General features: G+C 50.6%; 1 protein-coding gene across 12 annotated transcripts; it reads left to right on the forward strand.

The window, feature by feature from the left end:
- The first annotated feature begins 1,032 nt into the window (after window positions 1–1,032).
- On the forward strand, window positions 1,033–27,756 carry Fbf1 (Fas binding factor 1). 12 transcript variants are annotated; one of them, XM_021241021.2, is made up of 30 exons: window positions 1,033–1,217; window positions 1,605–1,760; window positions 2,298–2,383; window positions 2,952–2,979; window positions 3,837–3,878; window positions 7,038–7,131; window positions 8,859–8,919; window positions 9,480–9,530; window positions 10,548–10,686; window positions 12,107–12,226; window positions 12,521–12,659; window positions 12,790–12,923; window positions 13,994–14,093; window positions 15,611–16,090; window positions 17,203–17,307; window positions 17,627–17,715; window positions 18,269–18,327; window positions 19,056–19,211; window positions 19,380–19,480; window positions 19,568–19,801; window positions 20,819–20,926; window positions 21,010–21,149; window positions 21,228–21,346; window positions 22,652–22,774; window positions 22,857–23,042; window positions 23,750–23,926; window positions 23,996–24,133; window positions 24,214–24,331; window positions 25,999–26,117; window positions 26,644–27,756. In XM_021241021.2, exons 3-30 carry the CDS (start codon window positions 2,303–2,305, stop codon window positions 26,719–26,721), a joined length of 3,519 nt encoding a protein of 1,172 aa, XP_021096680.2. In that variant the 5' UTR covers window positions 1,033–1,217; window positions 1,605–1,760; window positions 2,298–2,302; the 3' UTR covers window positions 26,722–27,756. The 12 variants fall into 12 exon arrangements, with proteins under 12 accessions (XP_021096680.2, XP_021096689.2, XP_021096681.2 ...); XM_021241022.2 differs by having other exon boundaries at window positions 1,058–1,233; XM_021241020.2 differs by having other exon boundaries at window positions 1,093–1,242.
- Window positions 27,757–27,846: the final 90 nt, after the last annotated feature.

Below are 27,846 nucleotides of genomic sequence, written 5' to 3' on the forward strand. Positions count from 1 at the left end.
CACTTTAATGGATTTTTCAGTACTTCTTCCTGTGGTTCATGATGGTAAACATAGAAATATATAAAGAACCTTGTTTTTAGAGTTACAAACCATTTGTTAGTGGTTGGAAATCTGCAAATTCTAGATTCTAGAGTGTTGTGGTTTTGTTTGGCCTTAAATATTAGGTGGGGCCATTGTCAAGAAAATAAGAAAAACAGAGAGTTGTTTTTAAGAATTCTGAATCCAAAATAGTTTTGCTGTAATACTGTTGACTGTTTCATGGATTATTTTCAGGTAGTGATACTACTAATCGGTAAACATTTAATTTCCAATTGCTACCGATTCTAAAGAAGTTGCATTCTTTGGAATAAGTAAACTACTTTGTGGCTTGTTTGGCTCCTGCCTGACAAGATGCATGCAGCACGTATAGTTTTACCCAACCCTGGCTTGACTATCTTTTTTTTTTTTTTTGATACTGGGGATCGAACTCTGGTCCTTGCGCTTGCGCAGCAGGCAGCGAAACTGCTGAGCTAAATCCCCGGCCCCTGGCTTGACTATCTTGTGGAGATGGGAGTGGGAGGGGGAACAGGAAATAGACAGGGCCAGAGCTTGTGAATCATGTTTGGACATCAATGACCTGACAGTACTGTTTGGCCTGCGGCCAAGCCAAATCGCTAACCGTATTTCCCTACGTGAAACTGAGTAACCTTTAATAAAAGAATAAGCACACACAAGAAAAAGTGTAAGGTGTTATTACGGGGTGATGGTTGGGTGTTATTTCCAGGTGCGAAGCTTTGATCACTGCAAAGGAAAGCCTCAGTCACTTTCCTCAAGCTTTGGGTATGGGCTACGTAATAATTATTGGTTCATGGCCAACCTTCCAATATTAACACATTTCTCAAGTCCTCGACCCGGCCTCCAGTTGCCTCTGAAGAGCGCAGAACGAACTTCGCGCTGCCACCCTTCTCAAGGTCTGCGTCTGCACCCGGAGAGATATTGAGGCATCTCCTAGCAACGCGCGGACCGGGGCCAAGACCCCGCCCGCTAAACGGCCTCAGCGGCGCACGCTGGGAAATATGTCTTCCCCGCCTGCTCCCCTTGAGTCTCTAATTAGGGGTGAGCTCGCTGTGGACTACAGCTCCCAAGATCCCAAGCGCCATCTTCTCGGGAAGCCCAGGACGGCGAAGAGCGCGTCAGGGGCGAGCAAGTTGGAGCTGTGAAGGAATCGGGGATTGCTGGTACCCGTGACTTTGGGTAGTACAGGTCCTGACCGCCGCGCCTCCCGGGGGACAGCGCGTAGCGGGGATTTGAGGGACTGAGAGGACCACAGCCTGCGCTCCAGGCCAGACAGCTTGACGCGCGAGGCGTGATACATTGAGGGGCGCAGCGTCGGAACGGACTGGGGATTCTGGGAAGGACTGTGGCGTAGGGGCGGGCTTGAAATTTTTAAAATAACTGGCCTGTAGTTGGCTGAGTAGATGCGATGATGCGTGTTTACCCTGGGGCCCTGTTCCGGTTACTAACCGCTGGTAGAAAACTTCCGCCGTGTGGGAAGCTGGGGCATGATGGATAGATGGCAGAAGTTCCTCGATTTGTTACGAGCTAAAACGAATTTGGACTTGTAGGTCTCCGAAGTTGCCGTTGCAGAGAAAGAGAAACACAAGCATTCCGAGTGGCCTCTCTCTGGAATCCCAGATAAACGGTCTGTTAACAGGACAGGCCAACACCTTGGAGAAAGAGATGCCTGCCTCTGGCTCCGTTCTCCCAAGGCTCGCTGAAAGGTGGGTTTTGGTAAAGTGGAGGAGGAAGGAGAGCGGTAGTTTTGAGGAAAACTATTCTAAGTGGGGTGAGGCCGGTTCACAGCTAGTGTGAAGGGAAATTTTTCCACCAGTGGAAATTGTGTCAAGGAGAAACCAGAGATCACATTCACTCCCTGTGCTGAATGCTGCCCAGAAAGTAGTCATGAGTGCTGCCTGGAAAAAGTTTTGGCCACAGTGCCAGGTACCCACCACCTTTCTGAAATGGGTCCCTGCCACTTCCCACACCCTCTTTCAGGGGAGAAAATGCCAATCACTGCGTTTCAAGTACTGGAGACGCCTGAGAAAGTCCATTAAGTTATCCAGAACCTTGGCTTTTCATCAGAATCTCTCCCCACTATGGAATTTTTAATTTATGGAAATAGATTTTGACTTCATCAAATGGGTAAAGTGAGGGAAGTGTTGATAACCCTGGGAATCATGCACTGTTCAACTGCACCTTCTCTTCGTCTCTCTCCCCATTCCCTCATCTCTTAGTACCCTTTCCGTTCTTTTCATTAGGGGAGATGACCCTGCTGTGGTCAGGATTCACATGGCCTGGACAGTGCTGTGAAAGAGCTGCGTGCAGCCCCCAGAGCCCTAAGATGGTAGGCAGAACACAGAGTGAAATGTGTGGAGATGTAAACACCACCCTTCACCCTATTCCTGGACCCCAAAGATCTTGACTGCATGGAATACTTTGGGGACTGAGTGACAAGGACCAAGATATGGTCCCCAGAGAAGAGTGATAGGTATTAGCTTTGATACCAAATTTAAGCAGTAAGCAGGGTTTCTTCTGAGCCTCTGAATGTCCTGCTTGGAGTGTTTTTAAGCATCACTACTATTGAGGATTCTGGTACATGGAATAGATAAAACATTTCCAGTCACTTTACATCCTGGCTGGGAGGATTTGCATGTGACATCTAGAAATTGGGGAAGAGAGACTTACATCAGTTCATTGTTCCACTGCTGGTTAGTGGGGGCGGTTTCCATACTCTGAATAAATCCATTTAGAAACTAGGAAAGCATAAAGGACTTCTGTCTTTGAATGCCATCAGTGTTCCTTCCTGTGGTGACCTAGCAAAAGACAATACAATTCATTCTCCATTTCCCATTTTCCATTCTCAAATGTTCACCATTTGATTTTGTTAATGTGATTTGTTTCTCCCGTTTCAGGCACCAAAAATCAAGAAGGGCTTGAAAGGTGAGTGGAGAAATGAAACATTACCCTGAAGCCAAATATATATCTTTTCCCTCTTTGATTCCAACATAATTTAAATATATCTGCATTTAATGTTCCTGGTGAGGAGCTGGGGATGTAGCCACATGGCCAGCATTTGAGAACTGGATTCTATTTCCAAGACCTCAAAAAAAGTTTTAGTTGAGAATCTTGCTGTTACTTCAAGTCTGTAGGGAGCCTTGGTCTTCTTAGGGGGCTATAAAGGCCCTTATAAAAATAAACTACCTTTTGATCCTCAGAAAAATTCAAAAATAAGTAAAAAATGGGGTTTTAGAAAAGTTCTTCTTATTGGGGTCTGTTTCTTGGAGTATATGGTTGGGGTTAAGCTTGGGAAAGGCTCCTGGCTGGATGGGAGAACCATCAATACTTGTACTTAGGGTCCCCCAAGGTGGCCAGTGAAGGGTCCATCCAGTGAAGTTTAGTGAGTCTCAGATGGGTACAAGAAGGCTTCAGGATGAAAGCCTAGAAATCCTAGACACTTTCTTCAAAGAACCACCCTGGGCTCTTTCAGAGTCTGGAAAACTGATTGCTGGCTGGTGTGTTGTAGGGGAGGCAGGCAGAAAGGAGGTTCCACTGAAAATCTTCACTGTCATCTGTTAGGAATATTAGTTTACATTTCTCCCTTAGGTGTTTCAACAGGGCATTGTGACTCATTGCCAGAGAGTTAGAAAGAAAATATTTTCTGGCCAATAAAGGTAGAGCTGAACCTAAGGCTTAACATCTTTGAGCTCTGCACCCTCAGGGTGTTTCAAGACTTAAGCTGTATAAGTAAGCACCATTCTTCTTTCCTCCTGAAGTTGTGATGGCCCTTTTTGTTCCAGGCTTCATTGATGATGTCCTTGGTGACCTCCTGGGGGATGACAGTAAGTGCCCCACCCCCAAAATTCTTTGGTCTAGGCCTAGTCTTTTTTATTTCTTTATTTTTTATTTTTTTGAGACAGGGTCTCAATATTAGTTTAGGCTGGTCTTGAACTCACAGCAGCCCTCCTGCCTCGGCCTCCCAAGTGCTGGGATTACAGGTGTGAACCACCATGCCTGCCCTTGGCCTATTCTTTAAAAAAATATATAGGCAAGAAGATCACAAGTTCTAGCCTAACCTGGGCAATTTAATGAGACCTTGTCTCAAAATTTTAAAAAAGGTAAAAAAAAAACACCAATTTTTTAAAAAAGGTTAAGGATGTATCTCAGAGCCAAGGCACTGGGTTCAATCCTTAATACCACCACCAAAAAAAAAAAAAAAAAAAGGGAGATATAATTCACATGTCAGTTGAGTGTAGTGGCACTTGCTAAAAGGAATCACAAGTTAGATGCCAACCTGGGCTACATAGTGAGTTTGAGGCCAGCTTGAAATACGTAGGGGAACCTTGTCTCAAAAGCAAAACAAAATTTTAAAAAATAAATAATTCACGTCACAGTATTTTCTCTTTTATTTATTTATTATTATTATTCCCCCCCATCCCCTGGTACCGGGGATCGAACTCAGGACCTTGTGCTTTCGAGGCAGGCACACTGCCACTGAGCTAAATCCCCAGCCCCCTATATTTGCTCTTTAAAAATGTGTGATGCACTTGGGAGCCCGAGGCAGGAGGATTGCTGTGAATTCAAGGCGAGCCTGGACTACATAATAAGTTCAAAGCCAGCCTGAACTACATAGCAAGACCTTATCTTTAAATGCTATCCTCTGCATCTCTGCTGTGGTTGTCTGTAGTTAAGTGATCACATCCTAATTCCAAAACATTTTCATCACTCTGTAAGCTCTACACACATTAGTCTTTACTCTCCCCTAACCCCTAATCTTAGTCAACCATTTATTTCCTCTCTGTGATGGAATGGCCTATTCTGGACATTTTATATAAGATAGAATCATACAGAATCTGGCCTTTGCATCTGGCTTCTTTCACTTAGCATAATGTTGTCAAAGTTCACTGATACTCTAGTATGTACCTTATTCCTTTTTGTGACTAAGTAATAGCCTGTTGTGTGACTATACCACGTTTTATATGTTCATTGGTTGATGGACATTTGCATTATTTCCATATTTTGGATATTATGAGTAATTCTATTAGGAACATTTGTGTACAAACTTTTGTGTGGACATGTCTTCAGATCTTTTGGATATAAGCTAGGCATCGAATTTCTGGACCATACAGTAACTGTTTAACTTTTTGAGACATTTCCAAATTGTTCTCCATTGCAACTGCACTCTTTTACGTCCCCACCAGCAATGTAAGATGTTCTGGTTTCTCCACATCCTTGGTAATACTTCCTTTCCATCTTTTTTGTTATGGCCATCCTTATGAGTGTGTCTCATTTGTTGTGCATTTCTTTTTTTTTTTTTTTGGTACCAGGGATCCAACTCGGGTCCTTGCACTTGCGAGGCAAGTGGCGGAACCACTAAGCCAAATCCTTGGCCCTGTTGTGCATTTCTCTAATGACTGATGAGACTAAGCATCTTTTCATGAGTTCATTAGCATATATACAGTGTAAATACTCTTTTTTTCGGGGATAGGGTCTTGTTCAGTTGCCCTGGCTGGACTCAAAATTGTAATTATTATAGGCAGCTAAGTTAGATAGAAATTAATATATAGTCAGAGAGGGACTGGGGCCCTCAAGGAAGTCAGCACAAAAAATAAAGACCTCAGAATTGTGGCTAGAAACAAATGAGAAGAGAACCAGGCCTTAGGATAAAAAAAGCAATAGCTGGGCCGGGGATTTAGCTCAGTGGTTCCACCGCCTGCCTCACAAGCGCAAGGACCCGAGTTCAATCCCCGGTACCAAAAACAAAAAACAAAAAAAAAAACCCAATAGCCAATAACCAGGCCTGCATGTCTCCCTGGAGATACACAGCAACTTGAGATTATCTGTAATTAGCACCACCCAGTCCAATAAGACCAGATAGGCGTCAGACACCCAGGTGGGTGACCAGAGGGTCTGGACCCATCCCTTCCCAAAAACGTCTTTGTTCTTTCCATGTACCCTTGCTACATGTACCTTGTACCATGCTCCACGTACCTTGCTACATGTACATTTTCCATGTACCCTTTCCATGTACCCTTGCCTATTGGATCAGTATTAGCTAACTGGCTATACTTGTAATCCTGTAGGTTGATTGTAGTTTGACCCACATTTGTACCCATGTTGTGACTGCTGTATGAATTACCCCTGACAAAGGGTCTCAGTGGCAACCCCTTTAGGACCCCTCCTGGAAACCTAGGAGCTATTCTTTTCTCCTTATTTCCAATAAAACTCTGCTAACTTCTTCCTTTGGTTCGCAACTTCATTCTTCAATGTTGTGAGACCACAAACTCGGCACATTTGACATCTAACAGGTCAGGAATATTTTTCTTATATCATAATCTTCATGCCTCAGCCTGCCAGAGTGTTAGGATTACAGGGATGTGCTACCACACCTAGCTCTATTTGTATATCTTTGGAGAAATATTTATTTCTCTTTTTTTTTTTTGGTACTGGGGATTGAACTCGGGAACTTGCGCTTGTGAGGCAGGAGCCCGAACCACTGAGCTAAATCCCCGGCCCTTTGGAGAAATATTTACTCAGATCCTTTGCCCATTTTAACTGGGTTATTTGGCATTTTATTGTTGAGTTGTAAGAGTTCCTTATATATTGTGGCTGCTGGCCTCTGTCCTTTGTGTCCACATTGCTCTATGGAGGAGCATGGCTACAGGATCATGCCAAGCTCTCCAGGGACAGCAAGACTTAGGCTTCTTCTACATGACAGGAAGAACCCACAGAGCACAGGTTCATGGAGTCCACCTTCCCCTGAGGAGTGGTCGGGTGGAATTGAGTTCTTTCTTTTGCATTCATTGGCATCTGGGGTTGACTTCCTTCCTGGCAATGCTCCAGCACCTCCTTCATTCAGTTTTTTTAGGGGGTAATGTCTGGAGCTGCCCTTTTGTCCTTGAAAGGTGAGAGGGACTGCTGGTTGGTGGGTTCGCTATCCTTTACATCTCTGCTGTGGTTGTGTGGAGTTAAGTGATGCCTTTTGTTTTCCCGTTTTCCAGCCATAATCCCTGAGAAGCCACTTGAACCAGTTCCTCTCAACAGAGATGCCACGGATGTACCTCAGAAGCTCCCTTCTTCAAAGGCTAGAGGAAGGTAAACACTGGTTGGCCTGGGGACCCAGAGCTCTGCCCCTCTACTCCACTTCCCACTTGGTATGTGCCCACCAGTAATGTAAGGAATTTCCACATCTTCCCTCCACTTCCAGTTATTGGAGCGGCCTGGGAGTGTGAAAAGAGAACTGACTTGGTCAGAAGACCTGGCATCTAGTCCTAGATCTCTTACTGGGGCAATTCCTGAATTTCTCAAGCCTCAATTTCCTTATCTTCAGAATAAGGGAATTGAGTGTCACATCCCTGTAATCCTGGCTCTGAGGAGGCTGAGGCAGGAGGATCGCTGTGAGTTCAAGGCCAGCCTAGGTTACATAGAGAGTTTGAGGCCAGCATGCCAGCATGTACTATATAGCAAGACCCTGTCTTGACACCCCCCCAAAAAAAATAAAAAACAGAATAAGAGAACTGGTCTAGATCAGTAGTTTTGAAATTGTTTGTTCTTCCTAGAGATGAATGATAAAGAGAGGAGCTTTGTGATGTTTCAACTTCATTTTAGCTAGAGCAGTTGTTTCTCTTTCATACCTTTTAACAGTGATTGACTGATGTGGGTTTTTTGAACTTTTTTTTTTTTTTTTTTTTTTTTTGAGACAGGGTCTCCCTTATGTAGTCCAGATTGGCCCCTGAACACACTGTGTTGCCCAGGCTGGCCTCAAACTTGCAGTGATCCTCCTGCCTCAGCCTCCCGAGTGCTGAGATTACAGATGTGCACCACCACGCCCAGCTCGATTGATTGATGTTTTAAATCAAGACCTTGCTATTGTAGTCTAGGCTGGCCTCAGACTTGAAATCCTCCTGGCTTAGTCTGCAAAGTCAGTTTGTTCCTATTGAATTCTCTTAGCTCATTTGTGTTACTTTAATATTTGAACTCAATTGGGATTAGAAGACTATCAGAATATGTATATGTTTCAGGATATTTGACCTGCCGTTAAAAAACAAAAACAATTTTACAGTAAAAAAAAAAAGTCAGTTTGTTCTTAAAGCAAAGCAGTACCCAGGGAATGCCATGTAGACTCAAAGCTAGGAACATAGGCATGTGGCACTGTGTTCTGCTAAAATTTATTTATTTTGTATTATGGGGGATTGAACCCAGGATCTTCACACTGAACTATTTTCCTGGCCCATTGTTCCCATCTGTCTGTCTGTCTATCTGTCTATCATCTATCTATTTATTTACTTTGACACAAGATGACTCATGCCCAGGTGCCCAGGTGGGACTCAAACTTGTGACTGTCCTGCCTCGGCCTCCCAAATTACTAGGATTACACACAATGTGCCACTGCTCCCAACTAATAATTTGTTGTTTTCTTGTTTTTCATCTTATTTTTTGAGGCAGGGTCTTCCTTTGAGGTTCAGGCTAGCCCTGAACTCACTGTGTAGCCTAAACTCGCATCTATCCTCCTACCTCAGCCTCCTGAGTGCTGTAACAATTTGTTTTTAAAAAGGGCTCTACTGCTTTACAAAAGTACAAGCTCACTGTACTAGGTGGCCTGTGAAATTCTTTTTTAGCATATCTGTCTTCCTGGAGAAGTACCTCCAAGTTCCTTTTAACCCCTTAAGCTACTCTTTTTTTGATGGTTGTGGTGCTGAGATGGAACACAGGGCCTCACACATGCTAAATACGTGTTCTGCCACTGAGCTCCTCAGTCTTCATATTTTAGGGTCATCTAGTGCCCTCAGCATGAGGGTTGGTGCCATTCTAATCCTTTGCAGGTCATTCCGGGAAGGTGAAGTCTTTAACACTTTGGGAAGCCTGGCAGGAGCTGATGCTGAGGTGAGTCCGACCTATTTCCCAATTCTCAGCTTCTGTACTTAACCCGAGGAAAACCGAGACTGGTGTGGTGGCCAGTGAGCTGCTCACAGAAGTGTTTGGAAGTCTCCAAAGTCAATTTGTTCTTAAAGCAAAGCAGTACCCAAGGGATGCCATGTAGACTCAAAGCAGTATCTATCTCCTGTTCCCCAGAGTGATGAGCTAGACAGTAGAGCTCCAACAGCTTTGGGGTTTGAAACTGTCTCATGAGAAACTGCATGCCATCTGCTTACATGGTGGAGAAGTAGCCTAACATGGGTTCTGTGATGAAAGGTTTTTTTCCAGTTGGGAGGGACAGAAAGCGGCAGAATTTTCTGGGTCTCTCCACAACTGGCTGGGTTTGACTTCTCACAACAGCTAAGCTCCAGGGTGGGGGCCTTCTGTTTATGCCCCATTGGCCGAGCTCTGCCCCTGCAGGCCATGTGCTCCCACAGAGGCAAGGTGACAAGGGACCGGAGCCCTGAGTGCGCTTGGACCTAGACTAACGTGCATCTCATCTCTGTCCTCACCTCCTGTGGACTTAGGCTTCTGACATCTCAGATGCGGACCCACAGGCCTTGCTACAGGCCATAAAGGTAGGGAAAGAGCCTTACAACCCTCAGGGCTGGGCTGGGTGAACTATTAATATTTTGTGTCAAGACTTCATCTACCTGTGATTCTTCCTGTACAGCTTGGGTTTCTGAGCCTTTCCTAGTGCAAGCACAGAGCTCACCCTGAGCTGTTGCCTGTCTAGTGCTCTGGGTATAAACCTTTTCCCTGCTGTGCCACAGTCCCCTCCTAGTGAATCACCTAGTTAGGTCCCCTTTGTCCCCTACCACCACCTGAGGGGACAGAATGAGTTACCTTCCCTTCTTAGCTTCAGATACAGCTTCTTCAACCTCAGCCTGAAATCTCTCTCCCTAAGGCCAGCTAGCTATGACCCCAGGCATGCATGACCTACAAATGCTCTGACTCAATTTTGGGGGCCAATTTTGAGTGTCTTATTCCAAAATGATGAGCCAAGCCCAGGCTGGCCCTGAACATACAGTGATTCTCCTGCCTCAGCTTCCTGAGTGCTAGGGTTAGAGGCATGCACCACCATACCCAAATGCCTCCCAACTCTCTTTACCTTTGGTTCCATTTTCTTTCCCAAGTCACCATTTTTCTCAATTTCCTTTGTCTTCTCACAATTCTGCCCCTGGCTATCTGCAGCACTCCTCCCCTCTGTGTAATTATCTTTGCATTACCACAGTGAGACAGCTGAGACAGCTGATATGTCAAGAGAGAATGTGCATTTAGCTCACAGCTTTGAGGTTCAAGGCCCAAGATGCGGTTGGGTGGGGGGGACTGGTTTGGTCTCTGATGAGGGTGGCAGATAGCGGTGCATCATGGGAGAAGCATATAGAGAAGCAAATGGTTACATCTTGAACCCAAGCAGAGAAAGGGGATGGGTGCAGTCACATAGCACCTTTCAAAGTCAAGCCTTCAAGGAGGTAAGGCCCCACAGACCCCACCTCCCAGTACCACCCTGGGGCCAAGCTTTCAAATGGACCGTTGGGGGACCCTAGCACCTTCCCAGATACCATGGTCCATCATCCTTCCTACTGTTCTAGGATCTGGACGACATGGATGCTGATCTCCTGGGTCTGAAGAAGTCTCCAGCCTCTGACAAAAGAGAAGCAAAGGGTTCTGGGAAAGAAGAGCTGCCTCGAAATTCCAAACCTGCTGACAAGTTAACAGCCAGTGAGGAAGGTGAGTGGAGGAGAGCTCCTGAAGTCCCTGAGGGAGGCTTTGGGACCACAGAAACTGCTTAGAAAGAAAAGATGCTCTGATGTCTTGTGGGTTTTCTCTGCTTGGAATCGTGCATGCGTGTGTGTGTGTGTGTGTGTGTGTGTGTGTGTGTGTGTGTGTGTTTGTAGTATAGAATGGGCTGTTCCAATCACTCTTAAGTCCATTGTGGGCAGCTCCTGGAGGAACTTTTTTAGTTAAAATGGAAACATCACTTTTTTTTTTTTTGTATCAGGGATCGAACTCAGATCCTTGCACTTTTGAGGCAGGCACCAGAACCACTGAGCTAAATCCCCGGCCCTTTGAGTTAAAATGGAAATTTGGGCCCATAGGGTTGTAGCTCAGCCGTAGAGAACTTGCCCAGAATGCTTAAAGCCCTGGAGCACAAAAACAATAATAATAATTTCTAAAAGGGAAATTTGATGGTAGCCTGTGCATCTCCCAAACCCATACCTGTTTGGAGTGATTTATGACAAGGGGGCAGATGCACCTTCCTGCCACATTTCCCTGTTGGCAGCATGGGTGAGAACTGGTGGGTGGGGTCCCTCTACGGCTGTGCCCACAGCTTGGAGCCTCAGCTTTGTAGAATGAAGTCCTCAACATACCAAGGACCCCAGTCTGAGGTGTAGAGGAGGAGCTTAGACAAGGAAAGAAAGACCCAGGCCTAGGACTGCTTTCTTTGTTCTTCCTGCAAGGGACATCAGTCCCACCAGAAAGCCACTTCCCTCTCTCCGCAGTTTTGAGCATGTACAGGAGGTTTTCTTTTGAAGGTACCAGAGACTCCCCAGTCCTGCTTCTGGAACACTCTATTTGTTTGCTTATTTATTTGTTTGTTTGTGGTACAAGGGGTTGAACCAAGGGGCTTTGCACTGAGGTGCATCCCCAGCTCTTTTATTTTGAGACAGCGTCTTGCTAAGTCACTAAGTTGCCCAGGCTGGGCTCCACTAGGAACACTATAGTTTGACAAACTTTGTGATGCTTGCCTGCCTGTCTGAGGCCAAGTTACTATGTGTATCAGAGGAGGAACAGAGAGCTTCTGCCTCAGTTTAGTTCCTCATGAACTCTGCAAGGGACTAGTTGTGTTGTACCGGGGAACCTAAAGTATAGGGAGGAATCCCTTTGTCTTCACAATGCACAAAAGTTTTCCTTCTCTTCTGATGCCTCAGAGGCATTTCCAGGAGCCCATGGGGCGAGCAGAGTCAGAGGCCCTCAGATTCACCTAGCTCTCCTCCTATGCCCACCCTCAGCTCTGTGTCCCAGACCCCCTTTCCCTGTACATGCTGAGGAGCTCATTTATGCTCAAGTGATAGCTCCCCAAGCTTCCGGCCTTTTTTCCTCAACAAAGTGCCACAGTCTGACCCCTGCTTTCTCTTCTGGTGGTAAGACTTGGAAGACTCATCGGGAAGACTTCTATCTGATGATGAGGGAAGAATTGCCAGGAAGGCCCCAGTGACAGAGAGTAAAACTGCTTCCAACAGGAACCCCAGCACAGTCAGAGGTCCAGGTAAGGGGGAGAGGCTTGTTCCTCATCCTGGGAGAGACTCTGTGGACAACAGACAAGCTCACTGGACCAGAGCCCTCAGCCAGGCAAGAGCACAGGTCTCAGGTCCAGGACCGAGAGATTATCAGTTTCTGGGACCAGGAAAGTGGATGCATGGGTCTGGGATGGAGTGGGGTCCTAGAGTCCCATGGGCAGACCCATGCCCACTGCCCACCAGAAGTTCAGGGTTGCAGAGCCCATTCAGTCATGGTGGAGGGCAAGAAGGCCATGAGCGTTGAGCCTTGGTTCTGTCTTTAGGTCCCTCTATTCCTCTTACTCCTGGGGACACCCCCATCAGAAGGAAAGAAGAATTGCTGTTTGATGATGGAGACGACATCATGGCCACCCTCGGGTTTGAAGACAGCCCCACGGCAGAGAGGAGGCAGATGGGAGACCAGTAAGCATCCACACGAGTGGGGAGTCTCAGGCCCGGATGCTGCCCAGGAAAAAACTCAAGGATGGGGACAGCAGAGCCCACCGGGAGCCCCACGTAGTCACATGCCCCTTTCCCACATCCCGTTTTACAGGGAAGGGCCCCGGCCCGCTCGCTCCAAGCTGGATGAGCTGCTGGGTCGAGGCACAGCCACCAAACTCCTGGCTCGCCCGGGAACAGGGGAACACAGGGAGTTCAAGCTAGACAAGAAGTACCAGAGGTCACAGGGTGAGGAAGACTTGGGAAAAGGATGGACCAGGGCTGGAAGGCAGGGTATCTCTCGCAGAGGTTTTTACCACAACAGGTAACAGGAAGTAACTTCGGCCGGGGATTTAGCTCAATGGTTTTGCCACCTGCTGTGCAAGCACAAGGACCCGAGTTCCATCCCTGACACCAAAAAAAAAAGAAGTAACTTCAGGTCATGGTACACGTGTTACTAAATACATCCATACCTGTGACAGAGGTGCTGGGAGATAACTTTCACCCTCACCCCCCCAGCACCCTGATGCTATGTGTAGATACTGTTTGGTATATGAATACACTTGTCGTCACTTGTCAAGTTATTTTATTTTATTTATTTTTCCCCGTACTGAGGATTGAACCCAGACCCTTTGCATTAAAAAGGCATCCCCAGCCCTTTTCCTTTTTTTAAATTTTATATTTTGAGACAGGATCTAGCTAAATTGCTAAGTTGGGCTCAGACCTTTTTTTTTTTGGTACCGGGGATCGAACTTGGGTCCTTGCACTTGTGCAGCAGGCAGTGAAACCACTGAGCTGGGCTCAGACTTTTAATCTTCCTGCCTCAGCCTCCAAAAGTCCTGAGATTATAGCCGAGCTCTACCAGGCCCAGCTCTGACCCTCTGAGAGACAGCAGCAGCTCACAGTTTGAAAACACTCCTGTGAACTAGTGTTTCTCAAAGCATTGGCCCATTAGGCATCTGTTAAGATTTGTTCTGTGACACACACAGCCCACTGGGCTTGACCTTAAAGAAAGAGGGGCAAGCCCTGGCCAGTATGTTTTCAGAGCTTCTGGCTGGTCCTGTGTGGCCATGGTGCTTCCTCCAGGGCAACCCTGCCTCAGGTTGTCTTGCTTGTCACCTGCCAGTTCAGGATTTCTTGACAGAATCCTGCAGGCACAAAAGTTGGGCTTCCCAGGGCTGGGGACGCAGCTCAGTGGAGGAGCCCTTGCCTAGCATGTGCCAGGCCCTTGGCTCCATCCACAGCACTGCCAAAAAACAAAAAATTTGGCTTCCCCGTACTAGATTCTAGAACATAGTCACAGGCTCCTTAATTTTCAGACGAAGAAGATGCCTGGGACGATGAAATTCTCACCTTTGGGGTGTACCAGCCCACTTTGGGGTCTTCCGAGGGCCGGCAGTCCCGTCGACAATCTGTCAGGTGAGCGGGGCCTACAGGGAGCTTGGCCTCCGGGACAGGCTGGCCACTGGGAAGACAGGTCCCCGAAGCTCTCCCCGCCCCACCCGACAGCCTTGTGTGGGGCTCAAAGCACTGTGGGAGAGGGTGGCTGCCCAGGAGTCTAGGCAGGGTGTGGAAACAGCTCCCACAGAACTGTGATCTCAGATTCTGCACCAGCTAGCAGCCCCAAGTTCCCACTGGGGACTGCTTGGGGTGAAGGGCAAGATGGCCTCCTCTTCCTGAAGCCTCCTGAAAGCCATAAAGGCTGTGGTGTCACTTGGTCTCCCTGGGGAACACAGCCCAGGGGCTGATGAGACCATGAACCTGTGGCAGTGGCAACTCCAATCTGTTCCCCGTGATGCTGCTGGTGGACCTGCCCAAGCAGTCCTAACCCCACACTCTTTCCAGTTTGCAACAAAATTAAGTCAGTGATGAAGTTTTCTGAATTTGGAGTTTTTCTCCCAGCATAAAGTTTGTTGTTGTTGTTTTGGGTTTTTTTTTTTCCGGTACCGGGAATCAAACTCAGGACTTTGCAAGGCAAGCACAGCACCACTGAGTGAAATCTCCAATGCTTTGTTTTGATTTTTTCAGGCAGGATCTCACTATGTAGTTCAGGCTGACCTTGAACTCACTGTGTAGCCCAGGCTGACCTCGAATCCACACCAGTCCTCCTGCCTCAGCCTCCCAAGTGCTGGGATTACAGGCATGTGCCACCAACCTGGCCAAGCAAGCAGACTCAGCATATAGTTTAAACTGTATTTTGAGGTAATTTCAAACGTAGAGAAAAGTTGTAAGAACCCCTCCCTTCACCTAAGATCAGCAGTAGTCAGCACTGAGCACATTGGCTGTGATGACCTTGTTCCATCTAAATACCTCTAGTCCACCTTGATATTATTTCCAGAACATTCTTTTTTTTGGTACCAGGGATCAAACTCGGGTCCTTGCACTTGCAAAGCAGGCGGTGAAACCACTGAGCTGAATCCCCAGCTTTTTTTTTTTAATTGGTGCTGGATTGAATTCAGGGCCTCTTAGTTGCCAAGTACACACTGTACCACTGAGCAACATCCTCTGTCCCTCGACCCCAGAACCTAAACCTAGGAGCCTGTAGCCACTGGTTGACGTCTGTAGGCAGTGGCTGTATAGTGAGCTGGTAACAAAACAGGCATTGTGGGAAACCTGAACACCACTTGATCTGACTGATGTGCTCTAGACCCATCTGCCTGTGTCTGTGATTTGACCCCGTTGTCTATGGGCAGAATCGCCCCTGGTTTGTATAACAGAGGTCAAAATGCCCATGTTTCTTGATGTTCTATAGATAGCATACTGCCTGCCACTGCCCTCTCACCTGACCTGGTCCTGGAGCCACTACTCCCTGGCCCTCAGGCTGACTGTGCAGTCCATGGGCCTCATAGTCCCCCCAGCACAGAAGGAAAGGCTGGAAAGGGGCTCTTAGGGGACAGCTGCCTCTCTTGCCTGACGCCTCTCTCTTTGTCTTGAAGCAGGTTCTTAGCAGAAAGTGGCCCAGACCCCAAGGGAGAACCAGGCTCCAAACGGAGCCCTCCAGTGGCTTCTAGCCCCATCCAGCCCAGAAAGGGAGGAGCTGACTGGTTGGGCCTCAAGGATGAAGACTTGGACCTGCTCCCTCCCTCTTCCACCCAAGAGGCCCAAGGAGGAGACTCAGCGATCTTTACTCCCTCCGTTCCCCCTCCTGTGAGCCAGCACTTGGCCCCAGGCCTGCATTCTACCCCTGCTGGGCTGCACTCCTCAGGGACAAAGCTACCAGCTGAGGGTGCCGTGTCCCCTGCCAAATCCAACCAAGCTGCCAAGCTGGGAGCAGCCAGGGAGGAAGAGGAGAAGGAGGACTGGCTGAGCCATATCTTGTCTCAGAAGAAGTCCCAAGGTCTGGCCAGAGAGGAGCACACCGGGGCCTGTGAGACCTTGAACCCAGTGGGGACAGCAGGCTCTGCCCTTTCTGCCAGGTATGGGCTTGGGCTGCTGTGTGTAGTGGGGAGAACTGGGCAGGGACCATGAGCTTTGCTTCCCTTCCTGTTGGGGACAGTAGGGAGAGCTACAGGCTTTGCCCAGGTGCCAGCAGGCATGAGAGGACAGGGCGCCTGAGGTGGTGGGCTCTGCTGTCCCCTGCTTTTGAGCTGGGGCCCTGCCCACAGAGCCCTCAGGCTACCAAAGAAATCCAGTGTGTGTATTGTTGGTGTTTCTTGTTGACCCGAGCTAGAATGACTAAAGTACGGGTGAGCTGAGATTCCCATGTGCTCTTTTCAGGGGGGGGCGGGGGTACCCGGGATCGAACTCAGGACCTTGCGCTTGGGAGGCAGGCGCTGGAACCACTGAGCTAAATCCCCAGCCCCCCATGTGCTCTTGGGGATGTTTGAGAAGAGGCAGTGGCCGAGGGGTAGCTCCTAGGGAGCCACAGAATGGCCGTCCAGTTGGGCAGGATCGTGAGAGACCTCTGAGGGCAGGAAGGCAGGCGAAAGGGGCCAGCAAAGGGCCCGGCAAGGCGGGGGATCCAGGGAAGTGGTGACATGCTCCACAGTCAGAGCTGAGGGCAGGAGACTTGGTGGTTTTGTGAGCCCTGGGACATCACCAGTCCTGGGGTTGGTGTTGTGGGAGGTTGACTTTGACTTAAACCCAAGAGAAAAACTGAGGCCCAAACAGAAAAGACTGCGAGCTGAGAAGGGAGATGGGAATTACAGAAGAGGGTAGCCCAAAGGTGGCTGCCCTGGGGGCCAGTTGAAGAGAGCAGCAGTGTAAGGCTGAAGGAAGCTCATTGGGCCCAGACAGGCCTTGAAGTTGAACTCCTCTGGGCATGACATGCCTGTCATCACTCTGTGAACGGTGTCCAGTTGCACGTCACAGTGGACACTGAGGTGGGGAGTAGGTTGTGGAAGGGAAGGGTAGCCATAGACCCTGGGAGCTCAGACTTGGGAGAAGACTGGTGGGAACAGCAGGGCCGAGGGAAGCAGGGAGAGGAAAGAGAAACCCTGCAAGCTCTATTCTGCAAGCTTGTCTAGGGCCGTCTTCAGCCTAACCTGGGCCTCCTGTCACCTTCACCTTTAACGTGGACCGTCCTCAGCCAGCCCATTGCCAGCATTCAGGGGCTTGACCAGGCAGCTGCTGGAAGGACCTCAGGAAGAGCAACAGCACAAGAAGCACTGGCCACCAGGCCTGATGCTGCAGGGTATGTCTGCATCCATGGCTGAGAGAGTGAGCAGCTGTGGGGCCACCCCGGCCTCCTCGCCTAGAGGTGGACAAGCCCAGATGGCTGACTGGCTCTGTAGTATTTGGCACCCCTGCCAGGCCCACTGATGACAGAACAGTTGGAGGCCCACCTCCTTTACCATCCGGGTCCTGCACACCTAGGAAACTGTTGGCTACTGGGCCTTCCCACCCAGTCATTTAAGCCCAAAGTTTCCTTTACCCTGGTGCCACTGCTCCTCTTCTCTCCATGCTCCACATAGAGAGCTCTTCACCTTGCTACCCTGTCCCTTTGTCCCCAGGTCCCCCACGAGTTGTAGCCAGGGTCCTTTGGCCCTCTCTGCAGGTGACCTAAAGAGAAGAGCAGTCTCTGGAGACCCTTCCCACACTGGTTCGTTTTCTGCTTTATTTGGGTTTTAACCTTGGTGAAGAAGTGGTACCTAGAGCTTCTTTGGCCCTGTATTGGTCAGATTTTCGGCACTGTGACCAAACCTGAGAAAAACAACTTAGAGGAAGGAAGGTTATTTGGCTCACAGATTCAGAGGCTCCAGTCCGAGGTGAGGCAGCACATGCTGACAGCTCACCTCATGGCAGTCAGAAGGCAGAGATAAGCAGAGATGAGTCTTTGCCCATTCCAGCACAAGTGGCCTTCCCCCTCCTACCTGGCTCTGTGTGTGTCCCACCCTGCTGGATGGCGTTGCCCACACGCAGGTCCGGTCTCCCAGTAGGTGCTGTCGCACTTGCCAGTCACCTCTGGAAATAGCCCCATAGCCGCACCCAGCAGCATGCATTACTAATTTCCTACGTGCTCCTTATCCAGTCAAGTTTATAGCCAAAGTGAACATCACAGGGCCCTGGAAGATGAGCTCCCAGACACAGGCCCAGAGCCTGGGGCTCCCCTGGCCTCCCACTCATTCTTTGCGTCTCTGTTGTTGCCTTTTCAGAGCCTACGACTCGTTTCCCAAGCTCCCAGGAACCCACAGGGCTCCTTGTGCCTGTCCAGGTAAGGAGAGGGACAAACGGGTAGGTCTTGGGTCCAGGAAACAATTCTCCCATGCTCAGAGGCAACTCCGGGAGTTGGCCGTGATATTCTGCCAGGAAGAATGTGTCACATATGCCCAGTGTGACCCCAGCCAGCTCACTCTAGAGTCTCTCATCCATGCCCTCCTGAAGTTTTAACTTCATGACTTCCACATGGAGTGCGTGTGACCTGGCCAGCATCAGTAGGGATTTGGAGGTGGCAGCCAGGTGGCAGCAGCTAGGAACGCTCCAGGTTGCAGGTGTGTGCTGTTCCATCTGGAAAGCCTCCCCAATCCCTGCCCTCCTAACACAGCCTCTCCAGCTCTGTCACCTGGGACACCTGAGCCTTGGAAGAGGGGCACCCACTATCATGTCCCTAGGAGACAGTAGGTGAGGGCCACTTATGGAACCAGCTTAGTTTCAACATGTGGCCTTCAGACCTGACAGAAAGGCCAGTGTCAGAAGCTTTGTCATAAGCGTGACTGTTTCTTGTCTCCAAAGCTGGAGCTCCCACTGGGAAGGATGTTGTGGGGGAGACATTCACTTTCATGACCAGAGCTAAAAGTGGAGGTGCTGCAAACTGCTCAGTTGGTCCAGACCTCTCCCATCTGCAGCCATAGATAAGGGACAAGGCCAGGTGGTCCCCTGAGCAGAGAACCCAAAGTAGCCACGCCCAGCTGCCTCCTGGAATGGTCTCGTCCTCTCCCACAGTCCCTGGTCTCACAGTCCCTGGTGCAAAATCTGCTGCCAGACATGGGATACCAGAAGCCGCTCCTGGTAGCACAGACACAGCTTCAGAGCAGTGCTGCCCCTCTCCAGACTGAGCTGCTGCAGTGCCAGGCCCGGCTGGCAGAAATGGAAGCCCAGGTGAGGGCTCAGGGCACCTGGTGGTGGAGGCTGGGGACAGTGGACACTTGCCACTCTTAAGTGGAAGCTTCACCAGGAGGGAAGGAGGAGGCGGCACAAAGCAGCAAAAAGCACAGACGTAGAGGGACCCTGTAACTGCGCTACACTGCATCTCCTGCTGTCCCCTAGGTGCGGAAGCTGGAGCTGGAGCGGGCACAGCACAGGCTGTTGCTGGAGAGTTTGCAGCAGCAGCACCAGGCAGACCTGGAGCTCATTGAGAGTGCACACAGGTACCCACCCTACCCACCCTCCTCCTGCTCAGACTGAGGCTGGCTAGCATCTCCCCTGAGCTGCAAGACCAATGTGATATGCTCTAGACCTTTCAGGGGGTGTTCTCTCAGCAGAAGCCGCATCAAGGTGCTAGAGACCTCGTACCAGCAGCGGGAGGAGCGGCTCCGAAGAGAGAACGAGGAGCTGTCAGCTCAGTATCTGTCGCACTGCCAGGAGGCTGAGCAGGCCCGTACTGAGCTCACAGCTCAGCACCAGCGGCGCTTGGCAGCAGCTGAACAAGAAAAAGTCCAGGAGATGGAGCGGCTCCGTGAGCTGCAGCAGTGAGAGACTCAGGTCTTGGGTGGGGAAGCAGCTGTCAAAGATTGGCCAGAGGAGAGCAGTGCCCATGAGACCCAGGCTGCAGCTCTGCAACCTTAGCATGGGGCTCCAGCCCTTCCCTCAGCCGCGAGGTGAGGACCAGGGACTGAGCACACTGACCCACTGCCCCTCTACTGAGGTGGGAAGTGGCATGCGCAGGGCCCGCGGGGTCCCTAGCCAACTGGGCAGAGTATGGAAGCAGCAAGCAAGCAACCCAGGGCTCAGCCAGGCACAGGTTTGTCCACTCACCTGCTGACCCAGTGGAAGATACCGACTGGCTCCACCTGGGAGAGGCATGCCTGCCGTGCTGGTGTGTTGGTCTGGCTGCTTTGTAGGTGAGGGCAAAACCGACAAAAGATACCAATAGTCACTGAGGACAGAACAGGCCTTTTTTTCTTTTCTTTTGGTACCGAGGATCAAACTCAGGACCTTGCACTTGCAAGGCAGGTGGAGTACCACTCAGCTAAATCCCCAGCCGGAGAGCAGCCTTTTAAGACTGCCCAAAGGGCCAGACATGAAGGGTTATCCACACAGCTTTCTTTCTTTTGTTTTTTGATGTTTTTGTTTTTTGAGTTAGGGTCTTGCTCTATAGTTCAGGCTGGCCTTGAGCTCACTATGTAGCACAGGCTGGCCTCAGACTCATGCCCATCCTCCTGCCTCAGCCTCCCTCCCAAGTACTGGGATTACAGGCATGCACCACCACACCCAGCATACATAGCTTTCTTGTTTTCTGTGAAAAGTGCCCTTTGCTGAGTAATAGGAATTTCTTGGTGATGTGGCATTGAAACACCAAGAACGACAAGACAGAGGAGCCAGGGAAACTAAATCAGTGCCTGAAGAGGAGGAAGAGGAGGAGGAGGCAGAGGGACCACTTGGAGGCTTGCGCCTTCCAGGAAGAGCTGCCATGGTGTTCTCTGCAACATCTGTCCACGTGGCCTTCCTCAAAGTGGCCCTGGGCCTTCCCCGCTGCCTCCCCCCAGGGCATCCATCATGGAGATGCGCAAGGACCATGAGGAGCAGCTGCAGCGGCTGAAACTGCTGAAGGACCGAGAGATTGATGCAGTCACCAGTGCCACCTCCCACACACGGTATGTGTGCCGCCCAGCCCTGGCCACCCAAGGGCCCAGGCCTGGGTAGCGCAGGACGGACGAGGTGTCCCAATCCTCCCCAGGTCCCTTAATGGCATCATCGAGCAGATGGAGAACTTCTCCAGCAGCCTGAACGAGCTGGCCTCCCGTGTGGAAGCCTCGCACCTCACCACTTCGCAGGAGCGGGAGCTGGGCATCCGGCATCGGGATGAGCAGCTGCGAGGTATGGCCCATCTCAGTAACCAGGGCCCCCTCGGTGGGAAGGAGGGCAGAGCATTGAGTGCCCTGTGGCCGGCCCCAGTCCTGAAGGAGCAGCTGGGCCGGCAACAGCGGGACATGGAGGAGGAGCGAGGCCGGCTCCAGGAGGTCATCGGGAAGATGGAGGCGCGCCTGAGCGAGCAGAGCCGGCTCCTGGAGCAGGTGAGCATCCTCCTGCACAGGCCTGGGCCCTCCCCAGAGCACAACCCCAGGCTCTGCCCACCTCAGCCAATCGGTGTCCCTTCTGTCCCTTCTGCCCCTGCATCTTCCATCCCCTGCCCAGCCTCAGCACTGCCCACCTGAGCACATGGGGCTGCCCAGGGGGGCCACCCATCCCCACTCCTTGGTCCCTGGCCACAAGACTGCCCTCCATGGACTTCGCCATCCTCTGCACTTCTTTTCTCCTTTTTCTGGATCTGTCACCTCAGCTGGTGCTTGTGGCAGCAGGACAGATGCTCTTGCCCGATAAATGTCATTTAACCTCCACAGCTATGACACATTGTGTTTAACTCCATCATGTCATTCATACATAAAAGCAAGCCTTATTATTTAATTTTTTTTTTTTGGTACAGGGGATTGAACTTGGAACTTTGTGCTTTCGAGGCAGGTGGTGGAACCACTGAGCTAAATCCCCGGCCCAAGCCTTATTATTTAAAAGAGAATATAATTTTTATTAAAGTATTATTTATTTAAAAGTATTATTATTTAAAAGAGTGTTTTCTTTCTTTTGTACTCAGTTATAACAGTACATTTCATTGAAAAAAGTAAAATATAGGAAACAATAAAGAAAATTAAAATTACCACTCGACAGAAATATCCATGGCTGATAATACATATCCTGTGCCCATTCCAACCTAGGTACAGATGCTTTTTTTTGTTTGTTTGTTTTTTGTTTTTGGTACTGGGGATCGAACTCTGGACCTTGCGCTTGCAAGGCAGGTGCCGGAAACACTGAGCTAAATCCCTGGCCCAATTTTTTTTTTTTTTTTTTGTACTGGGGATCGAACTCGGGACCTTGAGCTTGTGAGGCAGGCGGCAGAACCACTGAGCTAAATCCCCAGCCCTACAGATGCTTTTATATCATGAACATATCTGCACTCCTTATCTGGCGCTGTCAAGCACCTCCTCAGGCCAGGCACAGTTAACGTCCTACTTCACGTGTGCCTGCACCTTGAGCCCCCAGCACAGCAATAAGTCTATCTGTGCTGCTCTGCTTGGCTGAGGGTCGATGGGCAGAGCACCGGAGCCTGGGAGCGGGGATGTTGCTGTTCCTTGCCTTAGCTGCGGTGTAGTTGGATACCTGAGGGCAGGGCCTGGGCCCTGGCAGGGCCTCCCACGCACTCTGCACTCTGCTCCTCTTAGGAAGGAGGATAGATGGTGTAGGTAGGTTTGCATGGCTCCTTGAGGACCAGCTAGGCCTGCTCTAGCATCAGGAGCTGACCCTAACCCCTGCCATGGGCCCTGCAGGAACGCTGGCGAGTGACCTCTGAGCAGTCCAAGGCGGAGTCCATGCAGCGTGCCCTGGAGGAGCAGAGGAAGGTGATGGTCCAGCAGATCACCATGGAGAGGGAGGAGCTGGAAAGGGCCAAGGTAAGTCCGGCACCATACTCCACTGCTGACCCCACCACGAGGCCCAGGGTCACTCACACCATGCACCTGCCCTCGAATCCAGAGCACCTTGCTGGAGGAGCAGAAGTCTGTCATGCATAAGTGTGGGGAGGAGCGGCGGCGCCTGGCTGTGGAGTGGGCAGAGTTCTCCACACAGCAGAAGCTGAGCAAAGAGCGGGCTGATCGAGAGGTGGAGCGGGCGCTGCAGGTAGACACCCAGCGGGAGGTCACCATCATCAGCCTGGCCAAGGTAGGGCCTAGCGCCTCCAGAACAGCCCTTCCCTTCCCCTGGGTGCATCCGGTTCCAGGGCCAGAAAATTCAGCAGTTTCTCTGTTTATGAACTCGATTCTCTCCACAATTCTGGTCACAAACCAAACTGGACAAGAAAAGAATCAAATTTTTCCGTAAGGTCAACATTGAACCTAACCATTGAATTTGATTCAGTTCTTGTCTAACTTGCTTTCCAACCAGAATCATGGAAAAAATTAAGTTCATGACCAAGATACCACTGTAAGAGCATCACAATGACATAACAAGAATACAGAACTAGCTGGGCATGGTGGCACAGCCTGTAATCCCAGCTACTCAGGAGGTTGAAGCAGAAGGATCCTAAGTTCAAAGGCCAGCTGGGCAACTTAATAAGATCCTGTGTCAAAAATTAAAATTGCTGAGAATGTAGCTCAGTGGTAGAGTGCTTGCCTAGGATGCGCGAGGCCCTGGGTTCAAGCCCCAGTACCACAAAAATAAAAAGAGCCTACAGTTCAGAGATGGGCTTGCTGTGGTTGTGCAGCTTGTGAGGAGCAGCCAGCTTGGCCCCAGACCTCTCTGGCCATCCTGGAAGTCCTGGCTCCACTGCCCCTCCGAGAGGCAGGGCAGGCAAGGGACCCCACAGGTTTTGCCCCAAGCCTGGCACAGCATCCGGGAGGTGAGCCCAGCAAAGGTTGTGCCTCCTCTAGGAGCAGGCAGAACTGAAGATCAGGGCCAGTGAGCTCCGGGCCAAGGAGGAGCAGCTGGCCACCGAGAGGGAAGCTGTGGAGCGGGAGCGGCAGGAGCTGCGGCTGGAGAAGGAGAAGGTCAAGGCCACCGCCCTGAGCCTGCAGCTCCGAGTTGAGGAGGTGGAGCACATGAGCAAGGTGAGGCTGGCCAGGTCCTGGGCTTGGGCCACCAAGTGACCTAGTCCTGATCCAGCAACCTCCCTGCAGGTGGCCTCCAACAAGTATGAGGAAGGCGAGCAGGCACTACACAAGGCCCGGCAGGTACAGTCAGAGCAGCTGGCCAGGCTGCAGGTGGTGCAGCGGCAGCAGGAGTGGCTTCGGCAGCAGGAAGAGCATGTGCACCAGGCAGGGCACCTCCCCCACCCCCATCCCCTCCTGCGCAGCTGCCGCCTTCCCTGCTGAGTCCTCTCTGGGGTTGGGGACAGGAGCACCTGAGCCTGGCCCAGCAGAGGCTACAGCTGGACCATGTGCGACAGGACCTGCCTTGCTGCCTCCCAGAGCTTCCTCCCAGGGCCCAGGGCCCAGCACCTTCCAGCCTTCGTGGTAAGAGGCTCCAAGAGGAGGACCAGGCTCAGCTGGCCCAGGTTAGGGGTACAGGCAGGACCCGGCAGACTCCCAGCTGTTCAAGCTAGGGGCAGCTGGGTTTTAAAGTTATCCTGTTACCAAGTGTGGCTGTGTGTGCACATGCGGACACGCACACGGCATGGGGATCAAACCCAAGGGCATTCTCCCACTAAGCTGTATCCTCAGTGCGTCTCCCTTTATATTTCTTAATTTGAGATAGGGTCTCAGTACATCACTAAGATACCCAGGCTGGGGTTGAACTTGGAATCTTCCTGCCCTGGGATTACAGGTGTGCAGCACAACACCCAGCATCTTGTTAGTACTTCTCCCCGCTGCCCCTGCCCTTTGTATTGGGGATTGAACTCAGAGTCTTTGTGCTTAGCTATCTCCCTAGACCTGTTTTTATTTTGAGAGGGTCTAATGTTCTAGGCATGGTTGTGCAGGGCTATAGCCCCAGCCCTCAGGAGGCTGAGACAAGAGGATTGCCACAAGTTTGAGGCCAGCCTGCATTACATATGGAGACCCTTTCTCCAGAGAGAGAGAGAGAGAGAGAGGGAGAGAGAGGAGAGAGAGGAGAGAGAGACTCTCTAAATTGCCCAGGCTAGAGTCAAACTTGCCATCCTCCTGTTTCAGCCTCCCAGAGTACTGGGATTACAGGAGGGTGGCACTGCTGGCTTATCACTTCTTTTTTATACAAGTAATGCATGGTAACTTCATGAAAATAAGTCAGAAATAGGAGAAAGTTTTTTTGTTTTGTTTTTTTAATATCATCATCCTCAACCCCAGTCTCTGGCTTAGAGTGAACTACCTTTAACATTTTGGTGTCTAATATTTAAGCTTTTTAAAATTTTTTTAATTTTTATTTATTTATTTATTTATTTATTTATTTATTTATTTATTTTTGGTACCGGGGATTGAACTCGGGTCTTTGCGCTTGCGCGGCAAGCGGCAAAACCACTGAGCTAAATCCCCGGCCCATTTAAGCTTTTTTTTAATGACACATAAATAAAAACTTTATTACCAAAAAGAAGTAACACTCACCACCAGCTTACAGACTAAAACAATTGTATTTGCAGAAATGCAAAATGATTGTTTGCCATGAGCATATTTAGGGTTTTTTTTCCCCCAGGACTAGGAACTGAACCCAGGGCCTTCCCACTGAGCTACATCGATAGACCTTTTTTTGCTATTTTGATACAGAGTCTCACTAAGTTCCCCAGTCAAAGCTCAAATTTGTGATTCTCAGGCGGGGGATTTAGCTCAGTGGTTTCACCGCCTGCTGTGCAAGCGCAAGGACCTGAATTTGATCCCTGGTACCAAAAAAAGAAAAATTTCTGATTGTCCCTACCTTAGCCTCCCGGAATGTGCCACCACACCTGGCTTGGTGTGTATGGTTGTTTTGTTTCGTTTTGTTGGTTTTTTGAGACAGGGTCTTGCCATGTAGTTCAGGCTGGTCTTGAACTCACCATGTAGCTCAGGTTGGCCTTGAACTCTAGGTGATCCTCCTGCCTCAGCCTCCTGAGTGCTGAAATTACAGGTGTGCACCACCACACCCAGCTCTGGGAGGCTTTTGAGAGTGGGAGAACCAGCCATGATGCCTGGTTTTCTGACTCACACTCTGACCCCTGACTTCCTCCTCCACACAGCTGCCTCCACCTTTGTGGTGCCTACTTCTGCCTCAAATCAGCACAGCCAGCTGCTGGCCGGCCCCTGCCCCACACACCTTCTCACCAAGCTGGTGCTGCTGAAGCACTCAGCTGAGCAGGTGAGTTTCCCCCGGACTCAGGTCCTTGTCATGCTGCTCACCATACTGGGAGCCAGTCCAGCTCAGGGCAGAGGCAGCGAGGCCCAGGGAGAATAAGACACTGCTTAGTGGATAACTCCTGAGACCTCTGCAGTAGGCCAAGTTCCCTGTGAAGCACCTGGCAGAAGTCTCCATTATACCTCTAATGACCTCTGCTAATAGTGACAGCAGCTGTCACTCAGCATGTCCTGTGTGCTGAGCTCGATGCCAGAGGCTTTATATACCTTGAAGGCTTTGTATACTTCATAAGCTTCGCCCAACACAGAAAGGAAACAAGCTTAGAGACATGCATGGAGTTGTGTGCTGAGAAGTGAAGGACAGACCATGGCCCATCTCACTCCTTGCAGGGCTCTTTGTGCTTCCTGCTGCCTCGAAGAGCCAGGGAGTAAGTGGGGAGGGGTCCCCAGAGCGAGGGGTGGCTCAACAGGATCCGGGGTCCCCTCTCAGTGTACAGAGCTGTGAGCTCGCATTTTAATCTGCCTTGCAGGACCGGGACTTCTTGAAGAATGAAGAGTTCTTCCTGGAGGCCCTGAAGAAAGCGCCCTACAATCTGGCGTCCAACTGAGCCTGAGAGGGGTGGCTGCGCCCTCAGTGCAGCACCAAGACCCAGCAGCTCTCCTGCCACCCACAAGCCATCAGCTCCTCAGGGAGGCGCGCACGAAAGCTGGGCACTGCCCAGGCCACTTAGAGCTCTTCGTGGAAATGGTGCCAGCGTGTCCTCTCCAGGAGCTGCGGCACATCCCTCTGGGGCTCCAAGGTGGAGCAGGAGGCTGAGGGGATCGTGACCACCAAGGCCAAGGAGCAGGGCTGCCTGAGGTTTCCAGGAGGCAGGGGCCTCCCCCAGCCCTGACTGGGCCCGTGTACCCTTCCCTCTTCTGGCACAGCTGCAGGAGGGGTCGTCTTTGTGCCTGGGCCCCTTCTGAGGAGGGTCCTTTTCTCCAGGGATGCCATGAGCAGACTTCCACTCCTCCCAGCAGGGACAAAGAAGGGCCTTCTGGCTTCCTGGGAGGCCTTGCGGGATGGGGAGGGTGCTGTGCCCAGCCAGATTCCTCCCACACTGTGATGGGCTTCTGGGATTCAGGCCCCTCCAGAACCAGAACCCCCTGCTCTCTCTGGTGGGCTTGTGCAAAGTCCACCTCTCAGCTCCATACTGCCCACGTGACCGCCCCGCTCAGCATGAACCCTGGCGTCATCAGCTGCTCCTTCCTCCTCATGCAGGCCCCCATGAGAGGTGGGAGCAGGGCTGTGGGCAGTGGTGCGTGGGGGGGGGGGCAGAAGGAAGCCAGCCAGAGCCTGTGCCCCAGAGGGAGGAGGGAAGTGATGGGGACCTGTGAGGGGCCGCACACACCCAGGCTGCCGTTGCTCGCATGCCTTTGCTATCAGTGGTGTGCCAAGTCCTCCTGGAGGGGCATCAGGAAAGGGTGCGGGGCGGGGGCAGTGAGCGGGAGGGTAGAGGAAGAAAGTGCCCTGTGGGTGGGTGGGGCAGAAGTGGCAGCATTGGTGTCTGCCCTGCAGAACAGCTTTCAGAGGGACCTAGTTTATTTGCCAACAGATTGCAGCTTTGGTCTCAGACACATTAAACTGCTCTATTCTTTTTGCATTACTGTTTTTGGTGTTGTTTTGCCTTTGTGGTACTGGAGATTGAGCCTCAGGCCTTGCATGTCCTGGGTGAGTGCTCTGCCACTGAGCA

Source organism: Heterocephalus glaber, unplaced genomic scaffold (genome assembly GCF_053883595.1).
Source record: "Heterocephalus glaber isolate CG9 unplaced genomic scaffold, H.glaber_assembly_v1.0 deba00000937, whole genome shotgun sequence".
NCBI lineage: Eukaryota > Metazoa > Chordata > Mammalia > Rodentia > Bathyergidae > Heterocephalus > Heterocephalus glaber.